At 44.2% G+C, this 16462-nt stretch overlaps 1 protein-coding gene across 1 annotated transcript in view; it reads left to right on the top strand.

Annotated features, from left to right (window-relative positions):
• The window catches only part of ANKRD27 (ankyrin repeat domain 27 (VPS9 domain)), a 53599-nt gene extending 37382 nt beyond the window's left edge, over positions 1-16217 (top strand). The window contains 9 exon segments of the mRNA XM_006867385.1: positions 4252-4449; positions 6469-6588; positions 7462-7623; positions 9964-10075; positions 10749-10827; positions 11792-11864; positions 13663-13799; positions 13801-13896; positions 16163-16217. Coding sequence (XP_006867447.1) covers positions 4252-4449; positions 6469-6588; positions 7462-7623; positions 9964-10075; positions 10749-10827; positions 11792-11864; positions 13663-13799; positions 13801-13896; positions 16163-16217 — 1032 coding nt within the window.
• Positions 16218-16462: the final 245 nt, after the last annotated feature.

The following is a 16462-nucleotide window of genomic DNA, read 5'->3' as shown; positions in this document are numbered from 1 at the left end:
TCAAGTTGAGTTGATTCCTCTCTACTCGTAACTTGTTGAGACATTTTGTCATGAGTGGGTGTTGGTTACTGTCAAATGGTTTTACTGCATCAGTTGATGATATTTCTTTAACCTGTTGATGTGGTGAATTTCATTGATTGAAAAATGTCCAGTCAGCCTTGCATACCTGGAATACATCCCACTTGGTGGCGGTGTGTAATTCTCTTTGTCCATTGTTGGAACACAAATGTTTTTAACCTCTGATGTGATTTGATTATGGGAAATAGGCTGAGCTAAATTGAAATGAGGTGGGTGATCCAGGTAATGGTGTTTTGTGTATTTTATATTTGGTTAAAAGTGTGTGACTTCGAAGTCCTGGACTGGTGGTCTCATACGGCTCCTAAGGGAAACATTCCTAACTCTGCCACTTAGCCTATTTCCTCGAAGTAACTGGCATATTTTCTAAATATAAACTTTAATATACATCATTTGTTATCTTTTGATCCCATGTTTCCATGAACTTCTTGAAGCCCTCTCATATGTCTAAAGATTCTTTTTATTGTAATGAATCCATGGATTTATTGATCTTATCACAACGGCATCATGCCGGCTAGTAAGCTCTGCTCTTTTACCTGGCGAAAACTGTCTAGTACTCTGTTGTAGGGGCAATAGGAAGTTGAGCTTTTGAAGTCTCTGGGCCAGTTTTTTGTTGTTGTTGTTTTTTAGCATTTTATTCTGGTTTGGATTAAAGCTTATAGAGCAATTAGTTTCCCACTCCATAGTCTCATGGGTTCCACCAGTGACTAACAGACCAGTAAGCGTGGCCCGTTTTTAGGATTTTGAATTGTGGTCTACATTTCTCTCCCACTCTGTCCAGGACCTCCTATTGAGATCCAGATTAGAACGGTCAGTGGTGGTGGTCAGGCACCATGTAGTTTTTCTGAGCTCAGTTTTTCTGGTCCAGTTATCCCTTTGGACAGTAGTCCCTCCTGGTGGTCCAGTATTCCCTTTGGACAGTAGATGGTCGGACACCATCTAGTTCTTCTGAGCTCAGGCTGATGATGTTCATGTGGTCCAGTAGTCCCTTTGGACAGTAGTCCCTCCTGGCCACCAGCACACAGTCCCTCTCTTTCCATGAGTCCAGAGTCCTCAGCTGCTCCCTCGCTCCATGTCCCCATCTCTGCCTCCATCTCTAGTGCTGCTGCTTCTCTGGATGAGGTCTCACATTCTGCTTGTGCTCTTTTGCCTTGATGGTCCTAGGGTCTGCTGTTCATGGTAAGTAAGATTAATTACTCTCTGTTGAATCATACGAATCTTATACCCATCTCTTCACCAGACCCATCTAAACAACATGAAAGCTATTCAGTTGGGGATTCTATCTTCCCCCACACACTTTTAAACTATATTCCCTCTTGAAAACTTATAAGCCAGTCACTTCATGCCTTTATTGCCCCCTCATTTTAGGTAGCCAATGTCTACTCTGTGTACAGTGGGGATAGCACTGATACTTGATGTGAAGACTCCTTCCTTCTCTGTTGGTGTTTTGAGCTACTACATCTATGAGAATAGGTCAACTTCATCAAATTGTAGCAGTTTACCCTCCTTTCCTTTATATAAAAAACAATTCTTTTATCTTCCTTTAGTCGAGTTCTGATTATCCAGCCATCGAGGCTAGGTCAAATGGGTACAGTCTGCAAGTATGGATGTTCTTGTGCATCTCCCATCACATCATATCAGCTGGATGCTTCATTCTCAGCTTTAGCCCCCCGTGGCTGTGTCCTTGTCAGTGGGCTCAGGTGTCCCCAGGTCTCACCACACTTTGGACCAACTAGGCCTTCCTCTTCTCTTTCTCATCTCCAGGTCAATGGGAGTCAGTGGAACATGGTTGAACTCAGTCCATTTCTTCATTGCTGCCTTTCCCCCTCTTCCACTCACCAGTAGACCAATGAAGTTGCCAGCAAGCTTACATGCCTGCTAATGTGTTCCCTTTGAGTTTCAGTTTTAGAGGGGGGTTTGTCCTGAAGGGATTTGATTGCTTGCCTTGATGGCTTCCTGGCAAACAACTTGCTTAATTCTTATAGTAGCCAGTCAGACTGCCATTTTTGTTTTGGTGTTTTCCTGCTGCTCTTTCTTGGAAGACTTATCTTCTGTTGCTCTAGCTGTTCCAGGCTGGTCTACTTGTCCTTTCTAGTGGGAATGCCCCACCTCAGAAGATTCTGGATGGGCTCAGGATTCCACCTAAGGTCCTGTATACTGCAAAGGCTCCGTAAGAGGCCTATTTCACTGGGCAGCTTCTAGAACCTCTTTTAGATATTCCAATCAGTTATAGGCTAAAGACAGGCTTACAAACTTTCTGTAATCATGTTTCCCAGTCAGGCATCTTAGTATTATTACCATCTTCAGGCTATGCCTTGATTCCTGTATCACAGAAGCCCTCCCTGTTGCTGAAAGGTCGAGCATGCATCACTATTGACCTCTGTCCCATTTAGCCCATGCAAACTGTCTGTGTCCCTGCTGTTTTAAAATCACTTCTCTATTTTCCCTTTTTGTACCTTTTCACAAAAACACTAACTTGCTTACTGTCCCTGAATCCTACGATTCAATCAACCCACCTATCACATCTTATGATTCAGTGTTTGCTATTGTTTTTAATAACGTGGTTGAAGTACAGTTTACAAAAATAAACCATACCCATTTAAAATATACACATTTTGACACACAAACTCTTAAAATCATTATCACAAATCAAGGTAGAGAACATTTCCGTCTCACCCAAAAGTGTTTGGTTTTTTTCCTGGCATTCTTTGGCAGACCGTGTCCTCTTCTATCCCATCCCATTAAGAATCGTTATACATTAGTTTTGCATTTTCTAGAATTTCATATTAATGAACTCATAGCGTATAAACTCTTCTGTGTCTTCTTTCACTAAGCATGTTTTGAGACCCAGGTGGTTTGATCAATGTGTTGTTTTCCTTTACTGTTGAGTTAGGGTTTCATTGACTAGATCTACCAATTTGTTTATCCATTCACCTGCTGGACATTTGAGTAGGTCTAGTTTTTGGCTTCATGACCGTGAGCATTTGTATGCAATATCTAGGAGTGAAATTGTCAGGTCATATGATTTAAGTAGATGTGTAACTTCATAAGAAACTGCAAACTTTACATTCCTACCACCCAATTGAGAGTGTTCTGGTTGTTCCTCATTGACAACACTTGATAGCTTGTTTGACTTGTTAACTTTCGACGTCTGAGTGAGTGTGCAGTGGGGTTCCCTTGTGGGATATTCTGATTTTTTGTTGTTGTTTTTTTTAAAGGCATATTTACACACAGTAAAATCCACCCTTTAATTTAGCAGTTTCATGAGCTTTTTGCCAAATGCAGAGCTGCAGAATTGCATGATCACTGCAATAGAATACCCTTACCCAAAATACTGTCTCCTGCCCTTATAGTTATCCCCCCTCCAGCTCCTGACGATCACTCATCTGTATTTTTGTTGTTTTGTTTTTGACCTTTTGGTTCTGTCATTCCTGGCTTTGATTTGCATATTTAATAATGTTGAATATCTTTTTATGGACTAGTTGACTGTTTTACAAAAGGTCTATTCAGATCTTTTGCTTATTTAAAAAAAATGGAGTTCTTAATGAGTTCGAAGTGTTTGATTGTTTAAAATGTATTCTGGATAGAAAGTCTTTTGTCTTATATTTTCTCCCATTCTGTGGCTTGCATTTTGTTTTTTAAACTATCTTTCATTTTATATATTTTTTTGCTAGTCTTATCTATACACTTCTTTTGCGGTTGACTTTTTTTTAAAAAAAAAAAAAGTAGAAATCTTTGCTTAACTCGGTGATGCCAAGTTTTCCTCCCATTTCCTTTGAGTTCTATCATTGTAGCTTTTACTTAAGTGCCATGCATTTGAGTTCGTTCTTGGGTTTGATGTGAAACTGGGCTGATGAGCAGCTCTATAGGTATCCAGTTGCTTTGCCACCATTTGCTGAACCGACTTTCCTTTCATCCTTGAACTGCCCTGGTATAATGGGCTCTCATAGGGGGCATGCTTTATTCAAGGTAGATTACTGAATAATGTGAAGGGAAGTTAATTTTTGTGTACATTGGACTTGCTAAGATACTAGGGATTCACCTGTGAGTATCTGATTCTGGACCCCACTGTGAATGTATGTTTTGTGTAGCAGTGTCAGAGGTTGACGGCTTCAGTTCCCTCAGCCCAATGTAATTACTAATGGCATTTCTCTGTCCATCCTCTGCACTTTCTAGAAGCTGGCGAAGGTTCCTGCCAGTGGACTTAGTGTGAATGTGACCAACCAGGATGGCTCCTCCCCTCTGCACGTGGCTGCTCTCCACGGTCGGGCCACCTTCATCCCCCTCCTGTTGAAGCACGGTGCCAATGTCGGGGCCAGAAATGCAGATCAGGCCGTTCCACTCCACCTGGCCTGCCAGCAGGGCCACTTTGAGGTACGGACTCTGCCTCTGGACAGGTTTGTTTGGTTTTAGCCCCTTCAGTTGTGGGGGCTGTTACAGAGGACGAGGGTTTGGTGGACAGTCAGAGAGAGGACCCGCACATCTCTTCCTCCCAACCCTGACATACTTGGTAACCGACAACACAGAAAGGTCATTCTGACTGACCATTGCAGGAGCTGTCCTTGGTGTTTGGTCATGTTACTGCCTTTGCATTCCCACAGCCACGGTCTGTGCCCATCAATTTAGTGCTTCATAAAGCCATAGACAAGAGGTACCTGAGGAAAAACTGGCTTTTTTGTCATTTTTGTCCTGTTTTTCTTTGTGAAATTTTACACACGATTTTGTTTTTTACCTTTTTCAATTCTACTGTAAGTTTTTTAAGGATGCAGTGTACGAGGATAAGCTTTTAAGAGTATTGCTACATACATGCATGGGTTTATGCCACATAAACCGTGGGTAAGCATATCTCCGTGATCACTGGATGGCTACAGACAAGTTCTCGAAGTGGCCGCACATGTCTTAACTCTCATGAAAAGGTGCCTTCAAAAAAGTCCAAAACTTCTTGTGCCATGAAAAACACAATTTTGAGATCAGGGTTAATGGCAAATTTTTAAGAAAACTCAAAGTGGGCATCTTCCCAAATCACTGAAGCTTTACAACAAGTTTGTGGGAATGCTGTCCCACCTAAAACATGGTTTTAGATGACTCAAAGTGTTTTAAGGCAAGTTGGGAAGACCTCACAGGTGAATTCAAGGCAGAGAGATGAGCTCGGAAGGAAGGGTATGCTGTTTCTTATGATTCCCAAGGGGCCATATGGATGGGTTTCCTCTCAAAGGACACAGAATGATTACAAGGGCTTATTAGGACAAAGTTTTAAGAAAATTGGAAACTGCACTGATTAGAAAAGTTGTACCGAGTCCTTTTTTTCCCCATCACAGCAGTGCACTTTGCTCTTTCTTTTAGGGTAGCAAGGGCTGTCCTAGGAGAATTTTATGGGAAACCTTACCCCAGTCACCCTATAGCCCTGATCCGGCCCCTTCAAACTTCTTTGTAATCCCAAAATTCATCATTGAAAAGGACGTGATCTGAGTCCCTGGAGGAGACCAGAACTGCCATTTGAACATGATATAAATTGAACACAGAATTCTTAGGGGAAGGGTTGTTAGTGCTATCGAGTCAGTTCCAACTCATAGGGTTTCCAAGGAGTGGCTGGTGGGTTCGAACCACTGACCTTGCAGTGCGTTGTCCAGTCCTATAGTGAGTGTCAACACCAGGACTCCCAGTGAAGGGTTGTTCAGGCCCGTCAAGTTGTTTCTGAGCACAGCCACCCTGTATAGGGTTTCCGAGGAGTAGCTGGTGAGTTTGAACTGTCACCCTTGTGCTCTGAAGTTCAGTGTTGATCCTCCAGTGCCACACCAGGGAGAAGGGTTAGAGAGATGGAAAACACTGCCTTTGGAAGTGTGTAGACCTAGATGGACATCAAGAAACAATAGCTTCCTTTTTGAGTAATAAAGGTTTCTACGACTTACCCCTGTATTTTTTCAGGTCTTCCATCTCGCTCACCGTGTCCTAATCTGTAAAACTGGAATAGTTATTTCATTGCTCCAGAGGATCCAGTCTGATAGTGCCTCGCACGTTGCCCTGTGCACAATAGGTCCTCTGTGAGGTTAGTCCCTCCCCTTCCCTTCAGGAGCATGGTGGCTTCTTAGCCTCAGCAGATCACAAGGTCACCAGCCACTCAGCAGGAGAAACATCAAATTCTGCAGCTCCCCCACCCCCCAAAATGGAAAAATCCTCGGAAACTCTATACAGGATCCTTAGGAGTTGGAACTGAGTTAACGCGTGACACCACCACCAACAGCTCAACAGCCCTTCCTTCAGTTGATCTCCTTTCTTCTGAGAGTCAGAGTTGTATCTGAAACTAGCCTTAGAGGAAAGTCAAAAGAATATTGTATGGAAGGACTTTTCACCTTGCAAATAACAACTAAGGTTGGAACCTTTCTTTTGGGCCAGGTGGTGAAGTGTCTGTTAGATTCCAATGCAAAGCCCAATAAGAAGGATCTAAATGGAAACACACCCCTCATCTGTGCCTGTTCCCATGGCTACCACGAAGTTGCAGCACTGCTGCTACAGGTAAGCAGGAGCCCTCCTTGCCCAGGAGTCAAGTGACAGGGCTGGGGTGGTCAGCAAGTGGGCACAGCCTCAGCAACGTCCACGCGCTGGCCATGCTGTGACAATGGGAGGCTGGGCCTATGCCCTTTCCTTCATTCCTGCATCCACCTGCATTTCCATGTTGACTCGGTGATGGGAAGCTGGGTCTCTGGAACAATGCTCCATCAGGATGCAGAGTTAAGTAAGGCTTTTAGACTCTGCCTAGGGGTCAGTTCAGTCGTTAACAAAGTATGAACAATGTCTTTTTTTTTTTTTTCTTTTTTCCTGAAGTCTCCTTGTATAACAAAACATTTCAACCATTTTTATCTGTACATTCAGTGACATTAACTGTATTCACAATGTTACGCAACAATCACACTATCTCTTTTCAAAGTTTTTTTTTTATTGCCATTCACAAAAAGTCTGTGGTCCTGAAGCAGTATCACTTTTCTCCCTTGTGATAAAGGTTATGTGAGTTTACAGATAAGAATTGAAAGAAGCAGGGAAAAAAGCCCACGTGCCAGTGACTCTGCTCCTCAGAGCCAGTTAACCTTGAATTTTAATGTGTGCACAACTCTGGCTTCCCCATTTTTTTTTATAATTGATTCTGCTCTGGACATTTAGGTGGCTTCTGTTTTTATTTCTGATTGACACATAAAATTAATATAATGGCTACAGTAACTGCCTTAGTACATAACTATTTTTCTCAGTATTCCTTTTACCCCCAACGTTTTATTTAGAAAATATTCAGATGTGCTGCAAAGTTGAAAAGACTTTTGTATTGAACACCTGCTGCTTAGATGTGACATGAGCATTTTGTGGCATTACTTTTCATTGTGCCCTTTCTCTCTCTAGCGTGGGGCCTCCATTAACGCCTCTAACAACAAAGGTAACACGGCCCTGCACGAGGCGGTGATAGAAAAGCACGTCTTTGTGGTGGAGTTGCTTCTGCTTCATGGAGCATCCGTTGAGGTTGTGAACAAGAGACACTGCACAGCTGTCGAGTGTGCTGACCAGGCGAGTGGGGAGAGCTGAAGGGCTCCGAGCTTCTTGCTTTTTTTTTTTTTTTTAAGTTTTTGTTGTGAATTGAGTGATAGTTTACATGGGAGAACATCGGGTTTACACTCATAGTTTCATTGCAGTGATTACAATCCCCTCTGTGCATCATCATTCAAAATTTGCTTCTGTTCCCTCTGGGTTTTTTTTGGGATGTACACAGAAACACTCGGGAACATATAATCATTTAAACAACCAAAGGGCAAAGGGCACATATTCTGCAAGCCTACCTCCTGGCTGCCAGCACCCAGTTCCTCTCTTTCCATGAATCTAGAGTCCTCAGCTGCTTCCTCTCCATGTCCTTATCTCTGGTGTCGCTGCTTCGCTGGATAGGGTCCCACATTATCAGCTTGTACTCTTCTCCCTTTGATGGTCCTAGGGTCCGCTGTTCATGGACTGTAAGATGAACTACTCTCCCCTCTTTTTGCTATAAATCTTCTTGCCTTTACAGTTGTGACAGTTCCAATTAGTCATGGTAACAGTTATTCACTATTGAATCATAAGAATCTTATCCCCTTCTCTCTTCACCAGACCCATCTAGACAGGATGAAAACCATTCCATGGAATTCTACCTTCCCCTACACACTCTGAAAACTAAACTCCCTCTTGAAAACTTGAAAGCCGGTCCTTTGTACCTTTATCGCCCCCTCATTTTAGGTTGTTGTTGAGTGCCGTCGAGTCGATTCCGACCCATAGCGACCTTGTACCGGGTTTCCAAAGGGTAGCTGGTAAGCTTGAACCATCAACCTTGCAGTTCAAACAGCTTTGCAGTCTGGCGCATTAACCCACAGTGCCACACCAGGACTCATTTTAGGTAGCCAATGTTTAAGTTGCCCATCCCTATCCATACTGTATACAGAGGGGATGGCACTTATACTTGATGTGAAGACTCCTTCCCTCTCTGTTGGTATTTTGAGCTACTACATCCACAAGTTCATCAAATTTTAGCAATTTATATTTGTCTCCTTCATCAAAAAAAAATTTTTTTTTTTAATCTTCCTCTAGTCGAATTCTGATCCTCAAGCCATTGAGGCTAGGTCGAATGGGTACTGTCTACAAGTTTGGGTGTTTTCGTACGTGTCTCCCCTCATTTGATATCAGCTGGATGCTTCACTCTCAGCTCTAATGGGCTCATTCTTGATGCCCTGCAATTAAACCAGATCTGGCATAGTAAGAGTCACATCTTTGACTCAGGGGGCTCGACTGAGTTGGCAGGGGAGGCCAGAAAGCCTGCCACTGTGGTCAAATGATTGGCCCTTTGTCACCTAATCAGAGGTGGTGTATTTGGGGAGCCAGGACCTATTCTCTGTGGGATAGTTTTTAAAGGTGTGAGAAGAGGTACCCCCCACTAACTGCTCGCAGGGGAGCCTTGCTCTGGCACATCTTACTTGCAGCCAGTGAGTTTGGTTTGGGGGGGGGAGGTAGCACATGAGGACACCATCCAGCTTTCCTCATTGCACCTGCTGCCATAGCAGCCCAAAAGAGGAGGCTTGTTTAGCTTGTGGCCTTGAAGCTCCCCGAGTCCTGTTAGGGGAACTGTAATGACTACTTCATCGCTCTCCGTCTGCCATGGAGAAACAGTAGGGAGAAAAGTCCCTTTCTGTCCCTATTTGAGAGAAACAACCAGTAGGTTGTTAAATCACACATTTGACAAGGTCACCATGAGTCAACCTGCTCATGGTATCATTTCTAAATTGCCAGGGGCATTGCTTCCTACAGCTGAAAACACTTGAAACTTTTAACTTAGTCCTGCGTGGTCATGCCACAGTAGTGAGGAATGTTCTTACTGTGTGGTAGGCTCTGTCTGTTCTGGGGCCCCTGGGCAGTGCACATGGTTAATGCATTTGGCTACAAACTGAAAGGTTGGCAGTTCAGATCCACCCAGAGGTACCGCGGAAGAAAGCCTGGTAATCTATGTCTCGAGAAACCCTGTCACTGACAACTCTGTGGAACCGAGTTCTACATGGGGCTCGCTTGAGTCGGAGGCAATTCAACAGCAACTGGAAGGCCTGTTCTAAGTGATTTTAGCAGCAGCTTTAACTCCCCCTAGCCTCATGATAACCCTGTAGTAACAGGTCCCGTTGTTGTCAAAGGCCCTGCACAGAGCAGTTAGATACCTGGCCCAGACTATCGCGTAGAGGTCAGATCCAGGCTGCAAACCTAGGCTGACTGGCACCAATGGGCTGCTCTTAACCACTAGGCGCGATGGCTTCAAAGCAGTTGGCTTCTGAGCTCTTGCAACAGCCTGCTAAGAAATAATAATAAAACACTGCTGTTAACCTTTTCTTTCCCAAATTGTAGAATTCGAAAATAATGGAGTTACTTCAGGTAATACCAAGATGTGTTGCTGCGTTAGACGATGTTGACGAAACAGACCACAAGGAGTACATTACTGTTAAGATCAGGAAAAAATGTAAGCACATACATCCTGTCTCTAATTGTCAGCTTGGGTTGATTTAGAAATCCATGAGGGTAGTTGCTGGTTTTCACAGAATGTCATTAGAATCATGACTTGTCTGGGGGTGGGGAGGTAAGCTTTGGCTGTGACAGGTTTTCAGGTTGATAACCATGGTTCCTAAGAAGTAACATAGAAACTCAGTTGACCAGAGAGGACCTGCAGCCTCTGGTAAATTACTTTCATGCCTCAGGTGCCCAGACCCAGGGTTCTGAGATTTCCTGGGGGTAAATGTTACCTTAAAAACTTCGTATTTTTGCAGACAGTTTACAGAGGTTAATAGCAATTAGAATAACAGCTGCCATATAGGGCTGGGGACTCAACTTAGTTTAGCAGGGGTTCGTCTACTTTTAATATTTTTAAAATCATGATGGGAGCTTGCAGAGCAAGAATGTGAATAAATTCAGTCACATACCTGGCTGTGGTTGGAGCAGTCCAGGTCTGTCTTTTCTTTCTGTGAGGTTCACACAAACAGGAGTCTTCTCATATATTTCTTTAAGCAGATTCAGGCCTTAATGTTCTCGGTTTTGTTAAGCGCCGAAAATGGAAACATTGAATGCATCTGTGTGACACTTTTTAAAACGATGCTTACATGATTCCTGAAGTACTGAGGAATGTGACTTTTCTACAGGGAACTCAAAAATGTGTGATTTACCAGATGAGCCTTTTTCAAGAGAGTTTCACTTTTCCCACCCAGCTGGTCCATTTCAGTAAGTAATAAAATTCATGTTCCTGTCTCTGCTTTTGATCCTATAGTTAACATACAACAGGGGGAGGAGAGAGATTAGCACTAGTGCTGCCACCTCGTGGCCAGTGAGAATTTTCACATGCTATCCCTGTAGGAGGAGTCCTGGTGTGGCACTGTGGGTTAATGCGTCAGACTACAAAGTCATTTGAACTGCAAGGTCTGCGGTTCAAGCTCACCAGCTGCTCCTTGGAAACCCTATACAGCGTCGCTATGGGTAGGAATTGACTCGATGGCACTTGACAACAACAACAACATCCCTGTAGGAAGGAGCCCCCGTGCTGTACTGGGTGACACGTCGGGCTGCTAACTGCAAGGTCAGCACTTGGTTTCACCAGGCACTCCTTGGGAGCGAGAGGAGGCTTTCTGCTCCTGTAAGATTCACAGCCTCGCTATGAGCCAGAACTGACTAGCCAGCCCCCACCATCATCACCACCACAATCCACCCACGTAGGGATCCGAGGCTCAGAGCCACCAGTCACTCCTTAGACCCCTATACAGCGTCACTGTGAGTCGGAACTCAACAACACTTAACATTTCTGTAGGAAGAATCATGGTGTGTGTGATACTGTAGGATCAGCACTGGACTACTATCCACTAGGTTGGTGGTTCAAACCCACCAGCTGCTCCTCAGAAACTATACAGGAGTTAAACATTACCCTGTAATCATTGAGTCGGAACAGACACAGTAGCATTTAACATCTCAGATGTGTGGGAGCTTTGGTGGTGCAGTGTTTGAGCACTCTGCTGCCAACCAGGTCGGTGGCTTGAAGTCACCAATGACTGTAGGAGAAAGGTGAGGCAGTGTGCTGTCATCAAGATGGGGGTCTGACTCCTCTGCAGGCTCGCTGTGGATCAGGCTGACTCAATGGTTACCAGGTTAGGTGTCTGGTTAAATAAAATACCCAAATATTTATTTTGGGTTTCAGGGGAAGGACCTCGAAGAAAATTATGGCAAGAAGTAGAAGTGTCCTTAATTTTACTAAGGACTTGTTGTGTCGTGTGAGTTAAACATTGCCCTATAATCATTGTTTGTTGTTGTTATTGAATACCGTGGAGTCGATCCCAACTCATAGTGACCCTGCACAGGGTTTCTGAGGCTGTAAATCTTTGCAGGAGCAGAAAGTCTCATCTTTCTCCTGCGGAATGTCTGGTAGTTTCGAACTGCCTACCTTGAGGTTAGCAGCCCGATTCATAACCACTACGCTACCAGAGTTCCTTATAATCATTGTTTATAAAGGGGCTTTTTCAAAGTAAGCCATGCTAAACTCCTTTCTCCTTAATGTTCATCTTAATTTCTGTACAGCAGAGGTGGCAAGCATCCGACCTATGGGTCATGTAAGGCCTATGAACTAATTTGGTTTGGCCCTGCCAAGGCAACTGCAGTTCCAGCCAGCATCTGTGTGCTGTTGAGTGGGTTCCAACCCAGAGACCCTTTATAGGGTTCCCAAGGAACTGTTGGTGGGTTTGAACGGCCGACCTTGTGGGTCACAGTCCAGTGCTGAGCCCTCAGCACCTCAGCAGGCGTCTGCCATTACATTGCTGTTAAATGCCATTGATTCAGTTCCAACTACCAGCGACCTTGTATAGGTTCTCTGAGGAGTGCCTGGTAGGTTTGAACCGCTGACCTTGTGGCTCAAACTGACCCTGTAGTCCAGCACATTATCCTGCAGTGCCACCCCAGGAACTCCTTTACATTAGGGGTGAGTTAATAAAATGTTTGACCAAACATTGCAGGCTAATTTTTCAGTTGATAATTTTGTATGTCCTGTGAAAGATTTTATAAATTTTGGCAGAAAAAGGGTTCCGCACCCCTGCTATCTAGGGTCACTGTAAATTGGAACCAATTCGACCGCACTTTTAACAACAAATCTTTACAGAAGCAGACTGCCATCTCTTTCTACTGTAGAGCAGCTGGTAGATTTGGACTGCAAGTCTCAGACCTTTTGGTTAGCAGCCAAATACTTGACCACTGTGCCATCAAACTCCTTTTAGTTTGTATAATAGGTGAAATAACCCAAGATTTTACTAACTACTATCGTGGTAAAACCATTTGCATATGTTGTTGGTAAGTGCCATTGAGTTGGTTCTGACTCACAGCAACCCTATATATTAAGTTTCCAAGGAGACGCTGGAGAGCTTGAACAGCCAACCTTGCGGTTTGGTGCTTATCCACCACACTAGGATACAGGTTGGTTAAAAACCTTCTCCAGATACAGCATAAAGTTGTTCAGGGGGTGCCCATCCCTTCCAACACTACTTAACTGCTCAGTTACAAAGAGACACCTGCTGAAACATGACTTCTTGCTGCTGCTTGCCAACATAGAGCTAGTAATGATGAGACACAGGATTTCTAGTATGGGTGGCCTAGGCTTGTTTGAACCAAATAGACACAAGTTGTGTACCTTTGTCTTAGACATCTTTGCTATCAGCACGACTCATTTTGATTTTGGATTTTGCTGCTCTCCGTGGCTTTGCTAACAGTGGGAAAGCAACAACTCTGACATCTGCCCGGGTTCTGTCAGGTCCTAGCTTTTTCCCTGCTCTTTAGGCAGGTGACTTGACTTGGCTGATGCTAACAATAGTACCTGCTTCTTGGGATGTGAAACCCTGTTGTACACAGTGAGTGTCACACTGTCAGCACAGGTACGTTAGAATGGAAATGATGCCTGGAAGCCCTGAGCAGTGTCCGGCACACACTGAACCCTCAGAGGTAGCTGATATCGTGGTGGTGGTGGTGGTGGTGGTGGCTTGAAGTACCGTGTGAACGTGAACTGACTCAACTGTACCTTTTTGTTAGCCAGGGAAGCAAAGAGCCACAATGAAACCCAATCACCTGCCAGAACAGAGCAGACCTCAGGCTACTAAAGGAGGAAGGAACCATCAGCCTGAGAGGCCTCCCCCAAAACAAACCGTTCCCGCAAACAGGTGGAAACTCCAGACATCCAGTCCAGGATGCAGTAGGATCCAAGGGCTCAGAGACCACTGGCAACCTCACCACTCACCATGAGACTTGTGTTTCCCAGGCTTTGCAGTAATAAGGAATTGTGAAACAAGTGAATGCGCCACAAGGGACATTCTGAGCCTGAATACAGCGTGGAACTGAGTGTGCCTTGAAACAGCTGGCGCTGAAACTAAGTTTTCAGCAGAAAGTTCCACTGGACACTGGAATATTGCTCCTGTCCTTCTTCCTCACAGCTACTCAGTGCATTTAAAGTGGAATGGACAAAAGTCCCAGTCGTGTCCAGAAGCTCAAGTCCAGGGTATTAGGGCTCCTTGGTTACAGAGAGAGATTTCTTCACCAGAATCTCATCTCCTGCTACGGAAAGGTGCTACACGTCTGCTACACATCCCTTAGCAGCCTGTAAGCTAGAGTCCCCCGTTGGGGATAAAGCTGAGCAGCATTCAGGTTTCCTGGTATATGGAAGCCAGGCAGAGGAAGTTGCTTCTGAATGAAGGAAATACTCCTAAAGCAACACTTGAACCCAAAGATGCCTAAACACCACACTGACATTCATTCCCGTGACCATCATCAGACTTGTCCCCTACTGTGTACATAGGAAAGGAGACTCTAATTTTCTCTTCCAACTAAGTAAGCAGAGCTCTTATCACTGCAAATGTGCACTTGTAGCGATGCCTTTAGAAACATCCCTTTCCAGGAAGAGCCTCCTTCCCATAAATGTCACACCTGAAGGACCGTTACTGAGCTAGATAGATTTGGCACATCTTTTTTTATTCAAATCCAAACTTTAGAGCACAAACCAGGTTCTCTTAAGTTAGAATGTGTTGCCGTTTATTCCTTTTTATAAATTTCTATGGATTCTGAGATTATTTTTTTGTTATCAATTGGTCTAGAGCAGCAAATGTCCTGGCTACATTTTCAAAAATATCTTTGTAATAGGGAAATGGGTTTGTGCATGTTCTTGGAAATCCTTGCAAATGGAGAGAAGGGAGGAATTGATTATTTTTCTACAAAGTAATTTATGATTTCTAATTTTCTAATGTGCCTTGGATATGTGCCAAATGATGGAAAAGAAACAGTAAACGTTATGATTCTTGAGTGTCATGGTGTGCTTTTTTAGTTAACACTGTGTTATGAAAACAACGAGTGTTTCTGGTCTCTCTAGTAACGTGGAGAAACGTATTCCCACTGGATGGATATGCACTCAAAACAAGTAGGCTGCACTCCGAGTTCCCTATCTAACTGTTGAGTGCTGCCGAGTCCCTTCTGTCTCATGGTGACCCTGTGTAATATGAGGCTGTGCATCTTTCTCCCGCAGAGTGGCTGGTAGGCTTGAACGGCTGCCCTTATATGATCTACATGCCAGTCAAAACATCTGCGTATTCCTGCCAGGTCACCTGACTAAATCCAGGGCTGACTAAATCTAGTTGAGACAGTGCCCATCACTGTTACTCGTTGGTTACCATCAAGTTAACCCCGACTCACAGTGTCCCCTTTTGTGCAGAGTAGAACTTCTCTGTAGGCTGTGATGGCAGGCCTGTCTTCAGAGGTGCACATGGGGGGGGGGGGGGGGTTCCAGCTGCCCATCATTGGCTAGTAGTAGTCAGGTGCTTGTCTGTATGACCCAGGGACTCCTATACTACTTCTGGGGTAAGGTCAGAGAAAGAAATGTATAGATCAAACAGCCTCAGAGCCCAAACAGGACATGGACACTGGTGCACTTTCCTTCTTAGTAACTTGCTGCGGTTTTACACCATCCTCACTAGGAACCCCTATGCTAGGCAGGATCTCAACAGCCATTTCCAACTGCAAATACATCTGATACCACCCAACTTTGCAGGGAGCACAGTGGCTCCATAGAATAAACACTGCACTGTGAATCAAGTTTCGCGGTTCAAGTCCGTCAGCAGTTCCACGGAAGAATGAGGCTTCTGTTTCCACAAAGCTGTAAAGCCGCAGAAACCTTTTATCCAGAGTTCCCTATGAGTCAGAACTAATTTGACTACTTTTTGGACAGCACAAAATATGTGTGAAAACATATTTACGTATTGTTAAGTGCTGTTGAGTTGATCGCGACCCTGTATAGGGTTTCCGTGGAGCAGCTGGTGAACTTGAACCACCGACCTTCCAATTCAAATGGCTTTGCAGTCTGGCGCATTAACCTACAGCGCCACACCAGGACTCCCTGTTTACATATAACCTTATTTAGAACTGCCCAATGAGGTAAGAGATGCAGAGACACAAGTCAATCGCTTTGCCATCTTACAGCCAGGATAAAGGCCAAGTTGGCAGGACAGCCACCTCCAGGCTCCCAGCTGGGTGTGCCCTTCCCCCGCAGATGCTGCACCTGGATCCTACGAGGGGAAGACTCCTTCCTGAGCTACATCCAGTGAAGCCACCTCTTATTTTTTAAAAACATTTTTCTTCAAATGCACTCTCTACTTAAAATGAAACGGACAGTTCATAAGTTTTAATGCCTGCATTTATTTTACATAATAAAATTCTGAAGTCAAAATATTGCCAGTTTACTGAGAGTTTTAGAATAAGCACTCGACAGAACTGTGTGCTAGCCCTGTGTTGCCAACAAGATACAAAGATTCTCTTTCTCCTTAATATCTGTAAAGGAGAGTTTGGCTGT

The sequence above is a fragment of the Chrysochloris asiatica genome, unplaced genomic scaffold (genome assembly GCF_000296735.1).
Source record: "Chrysochloris asiatica unplaced genomic scaffold, ChrAsi1.0 scaffold00104, whole genome shotgun sequence".
NCBI lineage: Eukaryota > Metazoa > Chordata > Mammalia > Afrosoricida > Chrysochloridae > Chrysochloris > Chrysochloris asiatica.
Note: the sequence above shows the minus strand (reverse complement) of the source record. Positions and strands in the feature narration are given on the sequence as shown.